This window comes from Myotis lucifugus, unplaced genomic scaffold (genome assembly GCF_000147115.1).
Source record: "Myotis lucifugus unplaced genomic scaffold, Myoluc2.0 scaffold_1411, whole genome shotgun sequence".
Classification (NCBI taxonomy): Eukaryota; Metazoa; Chordata; class Mammalia; order Chiroptera; family Vespertilionidae; genus Myotis; species Myotis lucifugus.
In genome coordinates, this window is record NW_005872459.1 from 35,740 (window position 1) to 58,894 (window position 23,155).

Here is a 23,155-nt window from a genome sequence, read left to right on the forward strand (position 1 = left end):
GATGTTCATGTTTGCAGGAAGGGTAGTCAGCAAAGGCTCCAGAGAGGAGGTGACACCTGATGCAGATCTGGACGGAGGAAGAAGCCTGCCCCAGGCAGCCGGTGCCTGGCTCACACGTAAGGGTTTGCGGAATATACAAACAATACCACGGTCACGTGCTTGTTTGGGAAACAGGCCCTGAGCCTCCTGAGCGATCTTTCTTGCCAATCATGGGCTCTTACAACCCCTCCCTGCAGACACTCCCCCGACACCAGCACTCACCCACCCAGGCAGCTCCCCTCGGTGGTTTGAATGACTTTTAATAGGAACTCTCCTGTCTGTCTGTCTGTCCCTCTCCAGAGACACGGGGACATGCAGGACAGGGTGACGCAGTACAGTGTGTGGACATGTCACTCCCCCCCCCCCCGCTCCCCGCCAAGGGTCAAGTAGAGGATGGCACTGTGGCATCCATGCCTTTCCCGCCGCCCGCCTGGGGGGTCTGCCGAGTCACCATCTGCAGGGACAGCGTGTGGCTCCCATGACAGGAACCAGGGAAGAAGGGGCTTCCGCAGTCCCGGCTGAGGACTTGAGTCTGATCCAGGTCTCGGTGTCGGCCCTGAAGCTTGAAGCAGATCCCGGCAGATCCCGGGGCTGCCGAGAGCGTGGGAGCTCGGGGGTGTGGCTCCACACCCCTAGAGCCCTCGGGGCAGCTGTGTAAGCCCCTGTCTGCTCACGTGTCACTCAGGGAAGGACTGGAGGAAGAGGGCTGGGTTTTTGAGGAAGACAAGTGGAAAAGGATGAGCTGTTCAAGGCAGTGAAAGTGAACAAACAGCCTCCCCCGGGGCTGGGTGCAGAGCACCAGGAAAGTCCCAGCCCAGGAGGTGTCCTCGCCCCTGGCCTGCGGCCCAGGCTCTCCAACAGCAGCTCCAAGAGCAATGGGAGGTCAAGAACCTGGAGGCTGGACGGGGTTCCTGGGACCTCGGGCAATGGTTGTTGGCAGAGAGGAAAGTGTCCGCAGTGGCTGGGCCCGGCCAATTAGGGATCGACGAAGGAGACGGCGATGTAGCGGGTGCCCTTGGTGGTGGGGAGCCCCTCGTGGTAGTGCGTGAGTCTCCCGGGGTGCATGAGGGCCCAGCCCTTCCGTGGGGCTCGGATGGAGCAGTTGTAGCGCAGGAACCGACAGCCACCGCCCTAGGAGACGTGAAGGGTCAGTTTCCCAACAGGAAGCGTCAGTTCCCCAACAGGAAGCTGGGCCCTTCCCCCACCACCCCCTCTTCTTCCATCTGAGCCACCACAACCAAGCAGCCCTCAGCACAGCCTGCCTGGGATGCCTGGGAGTGACAGCCATATGCTGCCTAAGGGGGTCACTCAGCAAAGACCGAGTGATCAAGAGTCAGGCAGCCCTAGCCGGTTTGGCTCAGTGGATAGAGCGTCGGCCTGTGGACCAAAGGGTCCTGGGTTCGATTCTGGTCAAGGGCACATGCCTGGGGTTGCAGGCTTGATCCCCATTGGGGGGCATGCAGGAGGCAGCCAATCAATGATTCTCATCATTGATGTTTCTATCTCTTTCTCCCTCTCCCTCTCTGAAATCAATAATATATATATATTTTAATTTTTTAAAAAGAAAGTCAGGCAGCCCTGGACAAAGGTCAGCCACACCCTTTATTAACTGTGACCAGCCTGAGCCTCAATTTTCCCTTCTGGAAAATGGGCATTAAATTGCACAGAGTTGTGAGCATTCAATAAGATGATACAAGTAAGAGCTTAGGGCCAGGTTTTTCAACCTCAGCACTATGGACATTTTGAGCCAGATAATTCTTTTTTTTAAAATATATTTTTATTGATTTCAGAGAGGAAGGAAGAGGGAGAGAGAGAGAGAGAAACATCCATGATGAGAGAGAATCATGGATCGGTTGCCTCCCGCAAGTCCCCCACTGGGGATCGAGCCCACAACCTGGGCATGTGCCCTTGACCGGAATCGAACCTGGGACCCTTCAGTTCGCAGGCTGACGCGCTATCCACTGAACCAAACTGGCCAGGGCTCTTTTTTTTTTTTTTTTTTAATTGTGGTAAAATACACGTAACATAAACTTTACTATGGTAACCATTTTTAAGGGAACAGTCCAATGGTATCAAGTACATTCGTACTGTTACGCAGCATCACCACGACGGGCCCAATCAATCTTTCTTACGAGGGCTTTCCCCACTAGATGCCAGTAGCACCGACAATGTCTTCCGATATTGCCAATGTCCTTTGGGGAGGGGGGCAAAATCGTCCCCTATGAGAACCCCTGGCACATTGTCGACTCTCAAAAAAACAGGTGTTTTTATGGGTCTCCTTCACAGTGTGTAACCCGGGACTGAGTCACAAAAAACTCCTTAAAAATAGTAGCTTATGGAGTGAGTGAATGAATGGATCAATGGCTCTATAGCTGATCACACCCACAGGCCTCCCTTAGGGTCTAAGGCCCCAGAACTGCTCCTCCTCACCCTCATGTCTTCCTGGTTTCCCCAGATTTCCCTCCAGCCACAAGCCTGGGTTTAGTCATTCCCAAAGCAGCCCTCTTCCAAGAATGATGCGGACCCTGAACTTGTTACTACTAGCTACCACTCCTGGAGTCCTTACTACGTACACAGTTACCTGGATGAGCTCATGTCATCCTCACAGCTGTGGGGAGGGCACTTTAAGTTTTCCCAAGAGATTGCCTGAGGCCCCCGAGCAAGGGGGGGAGGGGGGCAGGACCCAGGTAAGGTCATCTGGCTCCAGGCCTCCTGGCCCCTTGCTCTCTTGGGTCTAAAGCCCTCTCCCTCCTGTCAAACTGTGCTGAGCCCGCCCCTCCCAGGAAGCCTTCCCCACGGATCTAGCGCCCTTTCTCTCCGGTTCCTAGTTCTCTGGTGCTGGTGCATCCTGGGCCCCTCAGCTTCGAACACCCTGCAAGCTGCTCACCAGCCAGCCTCCCTCCTGCCTGCTCCCTGGGCCAGAGCGACCCTGCTCACCTCGTAATCCACCCCGACCTGGTTCAGGGCGATGTTGATGGTGAAGGTGGAGGCGTCGTGGTGTGGCATCAGCGAGGGCTGCTCGTCGGGCTTGTAGCGCACGACGAAGGCCAGGTCGAACTGGGCCTGTGCCAGGGAAGAGACACAGGGAGCCCGCATGAGAGGCGGCGCAGGTCAGGGGGCCCTCAGCGCCTGCTGGAACGTCGGCTCCCTGAGGGCAGTTTATCTAACGCTGTGTTCTCCAGGGCCTGGTACAGTGCCTGGCACAGAAAAGGTCCTCAATAGAAATGTGGGGAGGAAGGGAAGGACAGAAGGGAGGGAAGGAAGGAGAGAAAAGAGGGAAGAGAAGGGAAGGAAGGTGGAATGAATGAATCTAATCCTCACACCCTCCCACCTATCTAGGCGGGTGGTCCCTTGAGGACAGGGCCCAGGTGTTTGGAGAAAACCCTGTGAAGGAGGAAGTGACAAGTACAGAAGCCAAAGAGGCATCAACAGACACATGAGTGAGGGAGCTCAGGGGGACCCGAGGGAAGAAGGGCATGCTGGCCGCTGACCGGGGGCTTGTCCGGTGAGCTGGCCTGGCAGTCATGGATGCAGGGGTCAAGGACACAGAGGAAGGACTCAAACGGTCCTATGATGTCAGAGGATAGAGGCAGAGTGGCCCCAGCACCTGAGAGGAGGAGACTTCTCCCCTGCCTAGACACCAAATATTCAGGCCTCTGCCCAGCTGGGAACACTTCTCTCCCCTCCTCCTCTCCCCCTCCCCAGCCCCTCCACCCCCGCCTGGTCCTGGCTGCACCCAGCCTGCCCACCCTGGTGTAGTAGCCGGGGTAGAGCTTCTCCGTCACGGGCGCGATGTACTCCACCAGGAACTTGTGCCACTCCCGCTCAAAGCTGATCTGGTTCATGTGGATGTCGATGGTCGGCACGTTCTCGTAGCCGCCCTGGATGCGGTTGTCCTGGAAGCGACCCACACAGGGTGGTGAGCAGAATTCTAAGATGGCCCCGATTCCTGCCACCTGTCCAATCCCCTCCCCTTGACCTTGAACCTGATGGGATAAGGGCAAAGGTGAAGGGGTTTTGCAGGTGTGATTAAGGTAACTAGTCAGTCAACTTTGGTTTAATCAGAGGGGAGATGATGCTGGGTGGGTCTTCTTTTTTAATATTTTTATTGATTTCAGAGAGGAAAGGGAGGGAGAGAGAGAGAAACATCACTGATGAGGAAGAATAATTGATCAGCTGCCTCCTGCATGCCCCCTACTGGGGATTGAGCCTGCAACCTGGGCAGGTGCCCTTGACGGGAATCAAACCTGGAACCTTTCAGTCCACAGGCCAATGCTCTATCCACTGAGCCACACCAGCTAGGGGGCACTGGGTGAGTCTTTAAAGGTGTGGTTCAGTGGCTGAGCATCGACCTATGAACCAGGAGGTCACGGTTCCATTCCCGGTCAGGGCACATGCTCAGTCCCCAGTAGGGGGCGTGTAGGAGGCAGCCGATCAATGATTCTCTCTCATCATTGATGTTTCTATCTCTCTCTCCTTCTCCCTTCCTCTCTGAAATCAATAAAAATATATTTTAAGAAATAAATCAATCAGGGAGGCTCCTGGAGGGAGAGAATCTCTCTGCTGTCCCAGAAGAGGCCAGTCACCTTTTAGCTCCGCAGCGGCAGGAACATGCATCCTGCTCGTGTGAGCTGTGGAATGGGACCACGAGACTCAAAGGAGCCACTGACCCCAGCTGACACCCCGACTGAGGCCATGCGAGATCCTGAGCAGAGCATACAGCTATGCACACCCAGACCCTCACCCACAGAACCCTGGAGATCTGTCAGTGGATGTTTTAAGCCAGTGGTCCTAAGACTACGTTCCGTCGGGCAACCTGCCGAATACAGTATTGTATTCGTTCCCCGCTTTGTTTTTTTTCACTTCAAAAAGAAGATATGCGCAACCGTGCATTAGGAACTTGTTATTTGTTTTTTTCTTTAACCTATTGGCCAGCCCCTCCCACCAGTTTGGGGGGACAGGTGAACCTGGGCCCCCTGTTTAAAAAAGTTTTGAGGACCCCAAAGTTGAGGACCCTGTTTAAGCCGTTAGCTTGGTGGTCATTGGTTACACAGCAGAGACCCACGCAGAGGGCCACAGGGCAGCTCAGGCATGAGCGTCCCGGGAAGCCCGGGCACTGGAGGGCAAGGACCAGCCAGACCCAGAACGCATGGCTGATATGTAATACTCTTTGTAATACTTTAAGCATAAAACAATTAAAAAAAATAAAATTTATAAAAAAAAAATAGAACGCATGGGCTGTGCCAGTTACTGGGCTCTGGAGCTGAGCTCCCGGACCAGAGATTAGTCAGCTGCCAGGCTGAGGTTAGCCATTCTCTGAGGCCCAGGCCCAGGGCGCATGTGCCTTTAACCAGGGGTCCTGGACTCTGCAAGAGGAGGGCAGGCAGGGGGTTCCTCCTTCAGCGGGGCGCCACTAGCTTCTGCGGTCGGGTGCTGTCGCCTCCTAATGGTCCTCATCCACACCTGCTCACTCCTCCCCCTTCCCACGCCCAACCTGGGAAGGAAGCTCAACCACTGGCATAACAAACAGGAACTGGAAACCTAGCACCTTCAGTCTGAGGCAGCTCAGTCACCCAGCGGCAATGGCAGCTTAGAGACCAGCACTCCATCCCATTCCGCCACCCCTCTATTCCTAAACACCGGCCACCCCTCTACTCCTAGATGCCGCCGCCCCATCTGAAGAGTCCCAGGCAAAGAGCCCGGAGGGCGGGCCTGGGTTGGAGGGGCAGCCTCCCACCAGCCCCAGTCCAGGCGCCTGGGGCTCCCACCTTGTTATCTCCCAGAGACCACTGGCCGTAATGCTCCATCTCCTCCACCAGCTCGTCACAGGCCGTCTCCGTGAAGATGGGGAACCAGTAGACATCCGGGCAAGGCTGGGGAGGGTGGGGACTCGGTCACAGGGGTCCAGAGTGGACCGGCCTCATCCTCCCCCTGACCCCATGGCCCTCGGCAGAACCCGCCATGGGCAGGACCCCTGTGTGGCCTATGCCCTGCCCCACCCTGGTCTGAGAGCCTCTGAGTGTCCCCCTGAGAGTCCCCAGGGAGCCTGGACTCAGGGAGATGCTGAAGGAAGAAAGAACTGGAGCTCGGAGCTGGCCAAGGTCACAGAACTGCCAGTGCCAAGGCCAAAGCCACCCGAGTGTGGGCATTGAGGGGCAGAGGCCTGCTGGCTGTGGGGAAACACGGGCCGTGGTCTGCAGCTGCGGCCACATCTGGGATGCTTTTCCTCTCTTTCCTGCCTGGGCCAGAAAAGAAGCCTGAGGCCGCCGGCCCTGCAGATTCCAGCTGGAAAGTGCCAGCAGGAGGAAGGGGCCACCGCTGCCCCCTCCCTCGCCGGAGCACAGGAGGGGGCCGCGCCCCTCCCCCAGGTCAGCTCGCTTCGTTCCTCTGTCCGGGTGTCGGGTATAAATCCAGAGCTTCATTCCCAGGGTGCCCAGTCCTCACCATCTCCACCAGCTTCCCCGCCAGGGCCTTGGTGTAGTTCTCGTGAATGTACTTCTCCTTCCAGTCCTGTGGGGAGGGGGAAGCGGGATGGGGTCCTGGGAACTGGCCTGGGCCAGCTGGACTCACCCCGTGCTCAACTCCCTGGGAGGGGCCTCCTCCCCCCTGGCCACACACAATGTAAGTGAAGGTCTGCATGCCTGGAGGAGCCGGGTTGCCTCTGTGCCCACTGGGTGCGTTGTGTTGTTTGGGCGTAAAAGGGTGCCCACGGGAGCTGGTGTTTGCATGTGTATGTACACGTGTGCACGTGTGTACAGGTCTACGTGAAGATACAGGCATGTGCCCACATCAGCCACCAGCTCACCATGTGTCAGAACACGGTCACAATTTTCTCCTCTTCTGATCACAACATTCTCAGGGGCAAGTCAGGCTGGGACAGTATACCCATTTTAGAGCTAAGATAACTGAGGCCCCAAAGGTAGAGAGAGGCTCAATGAAGTCGCAGCTAATGGGCCTCTGACTCCTCGTCCCTCCTCCACTAGATGGCGCTGCCTCTCAAAACACCCTCCTCTTCCTACTCAAACCCGCAGACAGGCCCCCTGGGGTGAAGGAAGGCAGGTGGCCCACAGGGTCCCAGTGTGAAGCTCTGAGAGGGAGGCAACTCCGGCTACAGGATCACCGGGGCCCCTTCCACTCCCACCACTCCCTCCCGCCCACCAGGCCTCACCTCAGGGTTGCTGAACACCTCCCAGAGGTCATTGTGGAGGTGGGTGGTCTGGTAGTTGTCCAGGGAGAGCAGGTGGCCAAAGGCGTGCCGGTTGGTCAGGAACATGAACACATCCTGGGGAGACCAGGCCGATGAGAGACTCCCCTCCCCTGCACTCCCTGGGAGGGGCATGACAGCAGCCTCCTCTGCCCACCGGGGTCACCTAGACCTGACACTGGGGATGCCATCAGGGAAGGCTTCCTGGGGGACTGAATGGGAATAAAAGAACGAATGTGCCAAGAAGAGGATGGTGTTCTGATCCCGAAGTTTGGGGCACAGGGGAAAACATCAACGTGCTGTCACATTTTTTAAAAGCCCCAGAAAACATTGGGTGCAGCACAGGAACAGGGTAAGGGTGTTTCCTGGGCACATTATTTGGAGTATATTTAGATAGAAAGTTTCGGGTTATTTTTTTTTAGGTGCTGTCAAAAGTGTAAATAAAATAGCCCGGCCGGCGTGGCTCAGTGGTTGAGCATTGACCTATGAACCAGGTCTCGGATCGATTCTGGTCAAGGGCACATGCCCTGGTTGCAGGCTCCATCCCCAGTAGGGGATGTGCAGGAGGCAGCTGATCAATGATTTTCTTTCATCATTGATGTTTCTCTCTCTCTCTCCCTCTTCCTTCCTCTCTGAAATCAGTAAAAGTATACTTTAAAAAATAAAATAGATGGTGTAAAACCCGGGTCTGCTAAAATGATCCCCACAGACCCAGAGGACCAGCCTGCGTGCCAGTGCCCTGCATGTCTCCGCCAGGCCTGGCAGCCTTGGAGCAGCCCTGCTGGAACCTCAGAAGCTCCATGGCGTATGGTGACCAGGCAGCCCACCTTCCCCATCAAGGGCCTCCTCTGGTCACCCACCCAGGCCTGACCTGCTGGCGGACGTTGGCGCAGAAGGCCATGTCGGGGTCCAGCTTGCTGTGGTGGAACAGGTCTGTCTGCTGCAGCTCAGCCCGCAGGGCACTGCCTTTCATCAGGTAGATGTTCGAGATGTAGGGCACGTTCCAGATGCCGCTGAGTGAGAGAGAGGAAGACGGAGGGGCCGCAGGCTCGTGTTGAGAGTCACAGACTAAGGGCCAGGGGCCAAGGGGAGGGCATGATAGTGCTGATTGGAGTCCCCTACCCTGGGCAATGGGCCCAGGATAATTGTCGGGAAGTCCTTTTGTGTGTCTGACTGCAGTCTCCCTTGCTTCAGGTGCGGTGGGAATTTGAGAGCAATAAGGACAAGAATACTGGGGGAGGGGGTGCTGCAGGCCAGGAAGAAGACAAATGGGGGTGCCCCCATCCTGTCGGTACTCACACACGCCGCCCCTGCACTATGTCCACATAGTCCTCGGAGCGGGCGTAGTAGCCATCTGCACTCAGTGCTCCCCAGAAGTTCGACCACAGCCTCCCATGGCGGGTCATCAATGGGGCGATGACGTTCCTAAGGAAGGGAGCGCCTCAGAGGGGTCCCTCTGCCCACTGGGAGTTCGGGGCGGATCTCACCAGGTGTGGGGAAGGGTGGGGGGTCTGTTTCAACCTGCAAGCACCTCCCTGGGGCAGGGCCCGGAGGTAGGTTTGGCCCATCTGATACCTTTTCCCTCCCACAGGGCGGCCAAGAACAGAGGGTGTGAGGGGGATGGCTTGGGGCTTGTGACGGGGGAGGGGGGGGGGGGAACAAGACAAGGTTGCCAGGCTGGTCGATGAGGCCAAGGCAGGGGAGGAGGACAAAGGCAGGGAAGAGCTCCCAGCAGGGGCCCGGGCCTATCCCGGGCAGTGCCAGCCCAGGAACCCTGCTCTGAGGGCCCATCTGTCTGCCAGCCGCAGCCCACCCACAGCCTCACTTGTTCTGCTCAATCAGCAGTCGCAGGATTTGAGGCTCGGTCAAGGCCACGTCGGCATCCACGCTGAAGTAGTAGGTACAGCCATGGTCCTGCCGGCACAAGTCCCTGCAGGCAGGGGGACGCAGGGTCAGTGGGGCGGGGGAGGGGGGGGGCTCCAGTGCCAACCTCCCCACGGCTCTTTAGAGAGGTTGGGCCGCCCTGGTGCAGGCTGGGACCAGCAGCCTCAAAGGTCCCTCCCAATTCCAAGACCCAAACCCTGATGCAGATCCCAAACTCTCAAGACGAAGGCCCAGAGCTTGACAACTGGTATCAACCGCCCACAGACAGGCTCCCACCGTGCCCAGGGCCAGGGGCAAACTGGTTGTGCCTTCCTGGAGGGTGTCTGGGTACTGGTATCAAAGCCTTAATTAAGATTCACGATCCAAATCCAGCCCACTGCCCGGTTTTGTGTGGCTCATGAGCTAAGAATGGTTTTACATGTTTAACTGGTTGGGGGAAAAGCATCCAATAAGTTGCATGAGAATCACAGACATTCAAACGTCAGTGTCCACAAATAAAACTTTGTTGGAGCCCAACCAGGCTCGCTCACGCTACCCCAGCAGAGCTGAGTGGCTGCGGCGGGGCCCACAAAGCTGGTTTGCACAGATTCACAATCTAGTCCTTCATGGGAAGGCCGCCAACCTCGGATCTGGACCGTCCAATTCTTCTACAGTCAACATACACTACGGGGCAATCAGAGATTATCTCTCTGGCTGTCAGCATTTATTGTCTTCCGGTCCTCCAGTCCTTCCTAAACGCTGACACTGCTCAGCCCCAGCCAATCGCAAGACCGAGGCAAGTTCCCCGTCTGACAGATGAAAACACGGAGGCCCAGAGAGGGGCAGGAACCTGCCGGAGACCACCGAGCCTTCCGAAGTCCTGTCTCCCAGTCTGGTGCTCCGGACACCATGGCCCTCTGCCCACCACTGTCAGCAGAGATAACCACATCCCCCCTGGCCCCCAACTCACGCGCCCATGTTCCTGGCATCAGCATTGGCCACCTGCATCTCGGGGCCCACCAGCTTCACAGACTGGTACTCGCCGCCATGCTCCGCCAGGAACTGCTCCACCTGAGCCTTGTGGTGCTGTTCCTGGGGAGGGGGGTTGAGGATGAGGACACGGTCCCCCCCAGGGACCACCGCACCTTCTGCTACTGCAGGCTGCCCCCCTTCATCCCTGGCACATCCCGGCCACCTGCTTTCCTAAACTCTATGCCTTTGCCCGCCCAGGCCAGACCTTCTACCTGGAATGCCCTCTCTGGCCACCCTCTGACCATCCTCCCCTGACCAGGCCAGGTCCACAGGCCTCTTAAGAGCCTCTATCACCAGGACAGCACCCCCAACCCACAGGCCTCACATCCGGATCGTTGATTCCGCTGGGCCACACGGCAACCCCCCAAGCCCCGGCTACTCACGTGGTTGTGAATGAAAAGCCGCATCCGTTTCTGGGGATAGTGGAGGCGCAGGAGCCGCTTGAAGAACAGGGACAGGAATGGCGTGGGCTGTTCGATGAACACGCCGACCAGGACGGAGGGAAGAGCTTCATCCTGCGTGGAGAGGGGGCAGCAGAGTCCAGCCATGCCCAGCCACGGAGCCACCCCTGAGTCAGAGGTGTGTGGCCCTAGCAGGCAAGGGGCCTGGGCCAGGGAGCTCTGAGTAGGATGGACAGGTGGACAGAGGCAGGGACTGGCAGGGAGACAGGAAGCTGCCCCTGCTGGGGACCAGGAGTCGCGTGAGCCCTGACTCGGAGCGAGGACTAGTTGATGGCAGACTGTTGGGGAGCCTGGCTGGCATGGGGTGTGATGTGGGGCCACGAATGAGGAAGAAGGTTTGTGGGATGGGGACGGGGCTGCAGGAGAGCCTGAACGACCAGGCAGAAAAACTGGAAGGCAGGCATCGGGGGAAATGTGGAGCCATGTGTAGTCTGGGAAGGCTTCCAGGAGGAGGTGCCTGGTGAGGAGCAGGATGGGACGCCAGCCAGGGAGGTAATCCCTCTACCCTCCACCAAAGACAACAGTCTCTTCCAGAATCACCCATCCTCCCCCACCCCAGCTTCTGGCGGCCTTACCCCGATGCCCTTGAGGCTTCTTAGGCCCTCGTCACACACAACACAGCCGGTCTCGAAGGTCCAGAAGCGCGGGATGTAGTTGCCCAGGTAGTTCAGCTGCAGCTGTGGGGGACGAGGGGTCTGAGAGGTGCCAGTCCCACCCACCTGCAACCACTGAGGCCACCTTCCTGGGCCCCAGCCAACTGCCACCCCTGAGGGAGCAGGAATGTGACCTTGTTTTGGGTGGGCCCTGAAGAGGGCATGCGCATCCCCTGAGGTCACCACAGCTGAGGGAGGGCAGAAGGAGGGCTTGGCGGCCTGGTGCTTTTTCATCTCAGGACGGGCTGAGAGCTTGTAAAATGCAGATTCCCGGGCCACGCCCCTTCGAGATTCCCATTGGCCAGCTTGTGGGCGGGGGTGGGAATTCTGCGTTTTAACACATCCCCCTTCCTCTCCCTTCCATTGATTGATTCTGATTTGGATGGTTGAGGACCTCTCGCTCAGAGAACTGTGGTGTGAACCAGGGGCCAGTTCCTCAGGACCCATCTGTAGCTCCAGGAGCGTGGGGGCCAGTCTGTCCTGTTCATGACTGACCAGGTCTCATGCCCTGGTGCAAACATTCAATAAATATTTCTTAAATGAGCAAACGAGCCTGCCCTGGGGTGTCGGAGTGTGGGTGACTTGGGGCAGCCGAGCCTGGGCCTGGGTGGGGGCAGTGGCTTCCTTTGTGCCCTGCTGTCCAGCAGGATGAACAGGGCGTCAGCGACCACCACAGCAGGAAAGAGGCTCCACGTTGAACTCAGATTTGAGGGCAATGCCCACAAGCTCTCGGGCACTAGATGGGTGGCCCTGGCCCCAAGGAGAAGCTGACCCCCTCCCACACTCCCCAGGGCCTGGGGCCCCTCCTACCTTGGTGGGTCCGTTGCCATGAATCAGGACTGGGAGGGTGTCGTAGGCCAGGTTGCGAGCTCGAACGTGGCCCATTTCAAACTTCAGCACAACCTCATCTGGGGGTCAGAAATCACAGCGCCACCCAGCGTCAGACCCAGAGGCCAAACTCAGGGGCTGACAGGCTGGGCTCAAATCCCAGCTCTCCCCCAGTGAGCAGGTATCCCCGTAGGTTAGTATTTCACCTCCCAGCGCCTCAGTTTCCTCATCTGTAAAATGGGGATAAGAGTGGGAGGACCGTATGTCCAGTGCGCACTTAGCACGGTGCCTGGCACAGGGTGAGCATGGAATCCACGGAAACCCACATCAGTTACTGTGATTACTGATGCGAGCTGGAAGCCAGGGATGGAGGAAGTGAAGACTGAAATATCCCAGCTCCAGACACAGCTCAGAGAAGCCCCACTGGCAGGGTCTGGGAGGCGGCTGCTCTGACAGGCATGCAGAGCAGCCCTGAGTTCACGCCAGCGACACAGGGCGGCCTGGGAGGGACAGGGGACAGATCCTGGTCTGGTAGAGAGAGCCCTAATCCCCATGCTAGGACCCTCTTCGTCTGCACGTTAGACAGGAAGCTACCTTGTTCGACAGTTATATAACCCAGAGCAGCCTTTCCCAAGGCCTGGGAAATGCTGGGGAGGGAGGGCTTTGTGATGGTGACCATGAGAGGGGAGCCCCTCTGTGCAAGCTCCTGGCCCCCCCCGGGGTGAATCGGGCCCAGTTTATTAACCTAGGCTCAGGAACTCCCAGAGGCCACAGCAAAAGGGTGTGATGTTCCCACACCTTCCTGGGAGAGGGCCAGGGCTTTCCTCAGATTCTCCAAAGGGTCCATTTATACCAGTGACGGCGAACCTTTTGAGCTCGGCGTGTCAGCATTTTGAAAAAACCCTAACTTAACTCTGGTGCTGTGTCACATATAGAAATTTTTTGATCTTTGCAACCATAGTAAAACAAAGACTTATATTTTTGATATTTATTTTATATATTTAAATGCCATTTAACAAAGAAAAATCAACCAAAAAAATTAGTTCGCGTGTCACCTCTGACACACGTGTCATAGGTTCGCCATCACTGATTTATACCATAAATTCACCAATCAGTGATCGGGTCCAACTTCTCTTTTCTAAAGACGGGGAAACTGAGGCCTGAGGTGTGTGTGCATGTGTCTGGCCTGAAGTCACCCAGCAAGCTAGTGGCAAAGCAATGCCATCACCAGCCAGGGATCTGGGGGCAGCCCAAGGGCTTTGGAGTTTCAAGAACCAACTGGCCTGCACTTTCCAACTCCCTGCCAGGTCAGCCCCTGCCCCCAGGCCAGGAAGCCATCAGCTGGGAGGTGGAGGGCAGGGGAAGGAGGTGAGGACCGGGGTCGGGGGCAGGGTGGGTACCTGCTGTAGGCATTACCAGGCTGGCAGGCTGCTTCCCTGCCCGGGCGTTGGGTGAATTCAGTAAACTGACCTCGTGACCCTCCTTTTTCCACCCACAGGGACATACAGCTCTGCCCCAGGACACCAGGTGGTCTGAGGACCTGGGGATGAGGCGAGCCACCTCCCAGCACAACCCACAGAGAGGAACCAACCCTCTCTCCCCCTTGGGCTCAGGCCCTGCCTGAATCCCCCTCTCCTTCCCTCCATCCCCTCCCTGTGGGGGCTGCTCACCCAAGGCTCCATCCAGGTTCTGGAAGATGCGGCAGCGGTGGTCCAGGGTGATATTGATCCGCTCCTGCAGGAGACAGGGCACCAGGCTGCGTCAGGGACCGGCCCTGGCAAGGACAGGGCTCCATCGCACCCACTGTGGGCAGCCTGCCCCCGACCTCTGCCTCTTCCTCACCACATCCGCTTTGCCCAGTCACATCAGGCCAGCTGGGAGCCCTGGGAAGGCCAGCCAGTGGCCAAACCCCTGGGATCTACAGGCCGAGTGGCCCCATTTACAGAGAACCAGGGGCTCTCGGCACTGGAAGGAACCTAAGGAAACAGCGGGTTCCACTGCAACAAGCACCCTAATAATAACAAACACTGTTTAGTACTTGACTGTGTGCCAATCGCTATTCTAAGTGTTATATACACGTTAATTAATTTAACCCACACAACACCCTCTGGGAGAATGCCATCATCACTGCATTTGACAGATTTAAAAAAACAAGGCACAGAGAGGTTGGTTAACTTGCCCAAGGTCACACAGCTAGTAAGTAGCTGACTGGCATTTGGGCAAGGGGCACTCTAGGCTCCGCCCTCATCCCAAGCAGAGCAGCTCCATTTTCAGGGCTTAGTCCCCGGGCTTCTGCAGTGATGTCACTGGAGGCAAAAGGGAAGGAGGAAGGACTGCGTGAACAAAAAGATCAAGTTTATAGTTTCCACTGCACAGGCCCGACTGCTTCATTTCATCATTCTGTGGATGATAAAAACGGAGGCCCAGAGAGGGGAAGTGAATTACCCGAGGTCACACAGCACAGCATGGGTGGAGGATGGGGAGGTCAGCAGGGCAGAATCCAGGAGTCCTGACACCTAAGAGCACCCTGAGTTTCCTGTCTACCCAGAGGCTCCTGGCTGGGGCTGGGGCTGGGGCTGCACTGGCCTGGTTCTGCTACCTCCGTTCCCCTCGATGACCCCTGCCTCTTTGAGCCAGGCTCAGCAGTGGCCTGTTAAGCTCTCATCAGCCCCCCTAGAAGCCCCCAGGCACAGTAGGCAGCTCAGCCTGTCATTCTTTTCAATGCCATCACCATCACCTGACATGAGGTTGTAAATTTCTGTCTCCCCACTTGAGGGCCATGAGGGCGCAGACCCCAACTCTCTTGTTCATTGCCGTATCCCGGCCCTGCACCTGTCGGTGTCTCCCACACAGTGGGCGCCCAATCAAGATCTTCTGAATAAATGAGTGAATCGGTGAATGGATAAATGGGGGTGTCAAGCCCAACCCAGGGATTCAAGGCCTACAGGGGCTGCTCCCAGTGCAGCCTGGCCCTTGGGATCAGGTCTCCCCAGCCCCACCTGCTGACTCTTACCCTCTTCTCCTTGTCCAAGAAGATCTTGGTGTAAAAGAGCTGGTCGCTGTCACTGTCCTGGCCCTCCCACTCGGCCACCAGCTTGCTGAGGCTGGGGGCATAACCGATGAAGCCTGGGGGTTGCGTGAGGACACACAGAAACAGATACTTAGCTTCCAGCCTCCAAGCTAGGGGCCTCTTCCCAGCCTCCCCTCTCCTCCATGTCCTACTCCTTTATCCACAAGCCCTGCCTCCTCTCAGAAGTCCTCCTAGATTGAGAGGAGGTGATGTCCATCGGCCGGACACAGTCTGCCAGTTAGTGTCATTTAGAGCAAGTTCTCACCGAGCCCAGAGAGAAAGACTGATGGTGCCCACTAAACTGTACCAGCTTAGATGCTGGGCTCCACACAGATGGTGAATGAATGGATTACACCAGGAGTTCCTAGAGAGCAGAGCTGGTGGGCGCAAGCTGGAGCCCTTTCTCCATAGTTACCGGGGAAACTTGGCCCAGAGAAGGGCAGAGGCTGGGCCAAGGGCACACAGCACATGGGGGCTTAAAGGGAAAAACCCACACAGATCCCTGGCTATGGGGAAGGCTGGTGAGAGGAGGAGAGAAATGGAAGAAGGTGGGCAGCCAGGGAGGGCCCTGCCCCAGGGGACACCTGTACCCCAGGGCCGGGGCCAGGGCCAGGCCATCTGGACTGTGCTAACTCTCTCGGCCCATGGGAGGAAGTGGCTTCTGTGGCTGGACAGAGAAATCCAGCATAAAATATGGATTTTATGCTCTGCAGTGATGAGTGTGGATTTGCCTCTGGCTCTGGGTGGAGCATGGACTGGAAGGGCGGGGGTGGAGCTGGCGGGACAGTGTGCCGACTGCTAGATGCCAGGAGCCCAGTGAGGCAGCAGCAGTGGGTGTGGACCTCGGGGCAGACTCATCCTTACCAGAGGATATGTTTATTGATTTATAGAAAGAGGATTGGGGGGGTGGGGGGTATGGAGAGGGAGAGAGAGAGAGAGAGAGAGAGAGAGAGAGAGAGAGAGAGAGAGAAACATTGATCGGTTGCCTCTCATATGCTCAACTGGGAATCAAACCCACAGCCTTTTGGTATATGAGACAAAGCTTCAACCCGGCCAGGGCAAGAGATCTTTTGAAATGGGACCAAAGGACTGAGGTGGGGGAGGGCAGGTTTCACCCTATGCAGATGGGGTGGCTGTCAATGAGATAAAAAAGACAGGGGGCGGGGGGAGTTTAAAAATTAAAGAATCAGGAATTCTACTCAGGAGAGCCTGTGTTTGGGACATGAGCGACATCCTGTGGACACCGAGGAACCGTGCAGAGGCAGTGTTGGGTTCCTCTGGAGCCCACCCAGCCCGGCCACAGCTCCTCACCTCCAGAGCCCAGGAACCTCTTGCCGTCGGACACCACTGGGTACTTGGCCTCCAGCCTGCGGTCGGGGTAGATGAGCTCCTCGGCCGAGAAGACCACCTGGCTCCTGGCCTGCCGGAACTTCTTCAGGAGCTCCCGGGGCCCCGAGGCAAACACCACGTCGTAGCTGCAGCCGGAGCCAGAAGACGGGCAGAGGTGAGCAGGAGTGTGAAGCGGGCCCAGACCTGGATCGAGGCTTCTACAATCCCCTGCTCCCAGTCTAGGGAATGGGTCCGCCCTACTGTCCCTGGCCCGGCCCGCCAGGTTTCCACCCCCACCCCGGACAGAGAGATGGTCCCCATAACCCAGTGGTTCTCAACCTTCCTAATGCCACGACCCTTTAATACAGTTCCTCATGTTGTGGTGACCCCCAACCATAAAATTATTTTCATTGCTACTTCATAACTGTAATTTTGCTACTGTTATGAATCGTCATGTAAATATCTGATATGCAGGATGTATTTTCATTGTTACAAATTGAACATAATTAAAGCATAGTGATTAATCACAAAAACAATATGTAATTATATATGTGTTTTCCGATGGTCTTAGGCGACCCCTGTGAAAGGGTCGTTCGACCCCCAAAGGGGTCGCGACCCACAGGTTGAGAACCGCTGCCATAACCCATGCCCTTCTCCCACTAAGAGCGTGGCTTGTCACACCTGGGCAGTCCCCCACCCATCTTTTCACCAAGATCGGGAGTGGGCTACACCAGAGGGTCTCTCCTGGGATACACAGACCCCCTAAGACTTAGACAACCTTAGCTAGAGTGATCTCCCATTTCAGATGTCCTGGGAGAACCTCAATTTAAAATATTCCTCTAGCCTGGCTGATGTGGCTCAGAGGTTGAGCACTGACCTAGGAACCAGGAGGTCACGGTTTGATTCCTGGGCAGGGCATGTGCCCGGGTTGCAGGATCGATCCCCAGTGTGGGGCGTGCAAGAGGCAGCTGAGTTTCTCTCATCATTGATGTTTCTATCTCTCTCCCTCTCCCTTCCTCTTTGAAATCAAGAAAAAAATATATATTTTTAATTTTTTAAATAAAAAAATATTCCTCTATCTCCCTGCCAAGGGACCCGCCCAGGTAGCCCCCTGGCCGCTGACCTGTCTGTGAAGAGGATGACCAGGTTCTCCTTGTCTGCATGCTTCTCCAGAGCTTTCTTCAGCAGCCGAACCTTCAACCCTCCTCCGGCCGATGTCGCCTTCTCTCCATGCCAGTCCTCCCCGAGGCCCAGAGCCTGCAGAAAAAGGCCCATTAAAGATGGTCAAGTGACCATGCATGACCAGTCTGTGTCCCATCCCTCCTTCTCCCATAGCCATGGTGTGAGCATGTGACCCAAGAAGAGCCTATCAGAGTCTTCCCTGGGACTGTTCTATTAAAATTAAGGAAAGACTGCCTTTTCTGCTGAGGTTGAGAAGCTGGTGGCCACCTTGCCACCACATACAGAGAGTATGTCTGCAAATGAAAACAAACAGGGCCTAAAGACAAAAATTAAAAAAGAAAGACAAAGACTTTACCATGCTTGAACCCCCGGATCCAGCTTTGCCTGAAGCAATAACCCTGTTTCAAATCTCATTCATGTGAGCGAACACACGTTCTTTCTGGCTCAATGCCGCTCGATTGCAAGTTGTATAGGCAGAGACATGGCTTGTGTTGTCCATCATCCCTGGTGCCTACCGTTGTGCCTGACACAAGGAGGCGCTCAGCACACTCATCTAAATGGAGAAATGCCTCCCTGTGGGCTCAGCCCCATGGGCCAGACACAGAGGACACACACCCATGACTCCAAGGACTGGGCATAGCCCAGCTGTGGGCAAACTATGGCCCGTTTGAAATGAATAAAACTCAAAAAAAAAAAAGACTGTACCCTTTTATGTGATGATGTTTACTTTGAATTTATATTAGTTCACACAAACACTCCATCCATGCTTTTGTTCCGGCCCTCCGGTCCAGTTTAAGAACCCATTGTGGCCCTCGAGTCAAAAAGTTTGCCCACCCCTGGCATAGCCCGTGCTTCTTCAGAGGAGTGTTTGGACAGTGAGGTCTCCAGACTGTGGGCATCCCCAAATCACCCGGGGGAGCTGTGAAACGCCAGTGCCCTCTAACCTATCCACTCCCCCTCCCCCCATGAGCCCGTGCACACTACATTGAGCACCCCCACACACCTCTCCAGTCTCACGCTCCCACACTCTCCATCTCCAGCTCCTCATGGGTTTTGCTTATGTCTTTCTCCCTCTTGCTTTTCCTAACTCATTTCCAACGTTCAGGCGTCCAGAAATTCCCCCTGTTGCAGCTGTAGACAATCGGCTACCCCAGCCATAGACAGCAGCAGCCCCAGGCAACACACTGAAGATAAGGAGTGGGAGACTGACGATAAATAACCCAGAGATGACTTGGGGAGTGATAAAGAAGACGGTCCAGAAAGCTGAGCGAATTTGGGAAGAGACCAGAACCCCAAGAACGCCTGAGAACATCTTTGTTGCCATGCTGGCAGTCACCAGCTGTGCGGTAATATCACCAGGGGCAAGTGGGGAAGTGCTCCCTGGGTAAGACCCCTTACGTGGGCTGATCCCCCGCCTAGTATTGTAAGTATATGGGCAAAGTATAATTACATGGGTGTCCCCACCCAGCTTCCCTTTTTATACGACACAGATCAAACTACTGCTCCTTTGTGTGTAGAATTAAAGAGAGGTTTTTCTGGCTACCATCCACACCAAAGGAGGGGGAAGCGAAAACCTAAATACAATTACTGTCCATGCTTGCTCCTGGGAGAGGCAAAGAGAATTGAACATTACTAAGACCTCCCCCCACTAAGCCATTATGTAAAAAGTTTTATGAATGGCACCCACCAGCAGCAAACTTAATAACGGTTTTTTCTTTTGTGGATTGGAGCCCCTACGGGTCTGCGTATAGTAATAATCAATGGAAATCAGCTGCTGCACTTGCACCAATAAAAAGATATAGTTTTAACTATAGCTTAAATAATTCCACTTGTACCTTATAGGGAACTCCCAACAAGACAGTATTTACCGCTGCCTGTGTCGATGAAAAACCACCTTCTTGGTGCTTAGGGTAAAGATAACACCATACGTAATATTTTGGAATCACAGCAGCATACTGTATAATTATTCCAGGCAAACTTACAAACGAATTCCTTAGATGCCTGGCAGCAATTTAAAGAAAGAATTTACTCCTTTTCACTGGCTCTCCTTACTTTTGCCTTTTAACCACTATTGCCTGTCTCATTCTTGTTCTTATACGTTTAATTTTAGTCTGCAGATGCGGAATAAAAATCTTAAAAGAACCTGAGCTCTGCAAGCGGCATATCAACATCTATTAAGAAATCAAAGAAGGGGGAATTGGAAAGCCAAGATCAACAGTAATTAATATAAATGTGAGAAGTCCGGTCAGAAAGCTGAATGGGGCTTTTGATATTCAGAAGGCTGACTGTCTGCATTGTTATTACCTACTGCTGACTCAGTAGCAGAAGGCAACCCCCCAAACTTGATGATCTCTTTACTGTTTCCCAAACATCACCTCTGATAAGTCTGTTTGCATTCCTAAAAGGCAATTGTGTATACTAGTAAATAAAAAGCAGATGGGAACGGAGACTGGAGACTCGGTGGAACATGATCCCTAGAACCAAGTTCACAACTGGCTTCCCCCATAATTTCCAAATTTATATTTCTTGTCTTGTGTATTCATTTGGGCGCAGCCCTTTCTCCAGGTCTTTGAACCCAGGCCACGCTGGCCGTGGTCCCACACCCTGTGGCTTCAAGTCAGTTGGGAAAGGTGGACACGCAGCCCCTGGACTCCCCCTCCACTCCTGGGCTGTCTCTGCCCCACCTGGGGAGCCCCTTACCTGGATCTTGTAATTGAAGAACTGGGCTGAGCGCTTGAAGCGTCGGAACCCCTCGGTCTCCTTCGTGGCCACCGTGAGAACTAGGAGGTTGTCTAGGGACAGAGAAGGGCGTGGTGAATGGGATGGAGGAGGAGGACAGGTGACAGGTAGGGGCAGGCCACTGTTCTTGTCAAATCCCACAGGCCGTGGCCCCATTTCCATTATAGACAAGAGCCCAAGGCCCAGGTGGGAAGGGATGTGCCCAAGATCACTCCGTTGGTTAGTGACAGAGCTGGGATGTAACCTGGGTCTCCAGATTCTCCTCCAGGGCTCCATTCACCTGCAACTGACCCACATGACAGGGAGCGTCCTGAGCAGAGGTGTCCGCATCTTGCATTGTGGGACTGGGCCTCTCTGGCTTTAGGGGGCTCTGGGCCAGGCACAGGGGCGGAGGGAAGGACTCACTCTGAATGCCGCATTCTGGGAGGACCTCTCCGGCCCACGCTGGACATTAGCCCAGAGGCAGCCACCACTATCCACACTGCACCCAGAGCAGACGTTGCTAATCAACCCCTATAGACTCTCTTGCTGAGTCTCATCCTTGGATTCTCCCAACACCATGAGAACCAATGAGAGTCGGCCAGGAGTGGAAACCGCCTTGAAATCCTGGCCATTGACCAGAGCAGCTGTATTACCTTTTTTTGTTTGTTTGTTAACCCTCACCTGAGGATATTTTTTCCATTGATGTTCAGAGAGACAGAAACATCTATGTGCGAGAGACACATGGATTGGTGGCCTCCCACGTGAGCCCAGCTGGAGCTGGGATTGCACCTGCAACCCAGGTATGTGCCATTGGCCAGGACCCTTTGGTGTGTGGGCCGATGCTCTAACCACTGAACACACTGGCCAGGGCTGTATTACCTTTTTAACACTGGACCTCTCCCAGGCTCTGTAGTGTAGCTTCACCTCTACAATGGAACCCATGGGAAATGACTCCCCAGAAAGCATCTCTGGGAGCCCTGAGAAGCCCCTCCCAGACCACACTTCGAGGCTGAATCCTCTGAGTAGTGAAGGCTCTGGTCAGAGTCCCAGCTCTTCTCCTTACCAGCTATGTGACCTTGGGCAAGTCCCTGACCTTTCTGCCTTCAGTTTCTCCCTCCCTTGTAGACTAGGGATTAATAACAATACCTTCTTCCCAGGCTTCTGGACTAACTCCAGGAGATCAGGCCTGTACAGTCCTGTTGGGATGCCTGCACAGGCTAGGAGCTGTTACTGGTGATGATGAATGAGCAGCAAACGCCTTGCTCTGGCATCCAAGGCCCTGGCTGATCAGTCCGATGATGCACTCATTCCCTCCAACCAGAAGTCTCACCTTGCTGGGCGCATCCCTCCTGCCAGGGCTCCCTCCCTGCCCTTTCCCTGACCTTCCTCCAGGGCCCAGGGCCACTGACAGTGATGCCTCTTCCCCGCCACCTCTATGAAGCCTTCTCAGATTTTTCCTGCCCTCAGGGGCAGGACCCCACTTTGCAGCACTCATCATTGTTCCACTGGGTGACCCTTCCTTCCCTGGGGTCCAGGACTTAACACTTTCCTGGGTGAACAGACCCACTAAGTGGAGTGACCAGGCCAGCAGAGGCAGGTGAGGCCCCCTCACTCCCATCCTAGGAAGTCAAGAGGAGCCTGGGCTCAAAGAACTAAGGGTTGTGTCTCATGTGGTTGAGCATCCTCCCATACACCCAAAGGTCTCAGGCTCAATTCCCCAACAGGGCACATACCTAGGTTGTAGTTCAATCCCCAGATGAGAGACAACCTATCTCTCTCTCTCTCTCTCTCTCTCTCAAATCAATAAGATTTGAGTCACAGGTCCAGTTGGGGCACATGCCCAGGTTGCAGGCTAAATCCCACTTGGGGGGCGTGCAGGAGGAAGCCAATCAATGATTCTCTCTCATTAGTGATGTTTTTTTTATCTCCTTCTCCCTTCCTCTCTGAAATCAATACAAATTTATTTAAAAATAAATTAATTAAATAAATAAAAAACCATGTCCTCAGGTGAGAATTTAAAAAATAAAATGAAAAAGAACAAAGGGGCCCGCCCAGCCTGGCAGAGCTGGCAGAGCTGGCAGAGCGGAGGGGCAGGGTGCTGGCCCAGAGCAGGGGGCTGGCGCCAAGCAGCCCGGCAGGGATTGGCAGGAGTCCACAGGGTGGGCCCAGGGACCTGCCGCCGAAGGGGTGGGTGCACTAGGCAGGTGTGGAGAGGGGAGGCCTCACTACCTGACCCTGGGGTCCAGGAAAGAGGGGCGCTTCTCACCCTTGGGGAAGGGCTCCCCCTAACTCCTGCCAGGGTGGTTAAGTTCCTGCCCTGGTGAGGAGAGGCAGAGCTGCCGGCTCGGAGGCCCTGCTGTCTGAGGCCCTCTTGTTGTCCACAGGGGCTCCTGGGGACAGGAAGAGTGTCACATTTCACGATGGAAAAAGCCAGCGTGTCTGTGAGATTCTGGATTCTCCATTAGATCCCGACTCCCGAAATCAGGCAGCGAGGGAGAGAGTGAGGGGGGAAGGGGTGCTAGGTCTCCAGGCTCCTTTTGGGGTTTCTGCTTGCAAATCACCATAACAATGACGGCTAAGCTTTATGGAACACTCTCTGCTCGCCAGACTCTGTTCTGAGCCTTTACACCTACTAAAGCCCCGCCCCCTACAGTTGGGAGCCCAGGCCGAAAGCAGGTGGGTGGGGCCCTGGTGCTTGGAAATTGAATGCCCCAGGGTGACGCTTGCCCTATGGGGTGCCCGGAGCTCTGACCCAGCCTGCAGTGAGCCAGGA

General features: G+C 55.4%; 1 protein-coding gene across 1 annotated transcript; it reads right to left on the minus strand.

Moving 5' to 3' along the window:
* Positions 1-279: 279 nt before the first annotated feature.
* PLOD1 (procollagen-lysine,2-oxoglutarate 5-dioxygenase 1) lies at positions 280-22,667 on the minus strand (the record flags this gene model as incomplete). Its single annotated transcript, XM_014449772.2, has 19 exons — positions 280-1,170; positions 2,977-3,102; positions 3,789-3,935; positions 5,808-5,912; positions 6,484-6,549; positions 7,208-7,321; positions 8,115-8,256; positions 8,543-8,668; positions 9,069-9,173; positions 10,077-10,198; positions 10,522-10,653; positions 11,175-11,276; positions 12,063-12,160; positions 13,751-13,814; positions 15,094-15,206; positions 16,462-16,625; positions 17,603-17,736; positions 20,362-20,453; positions 22,649-22,667. Coding segments are annotated over 19 exons (2,127 nt in total), but the record flags the coding sequence as incomplete, so codon positions are not given.
* Positions 22,668-23,155: the final 488 nt, after the last annotated feature.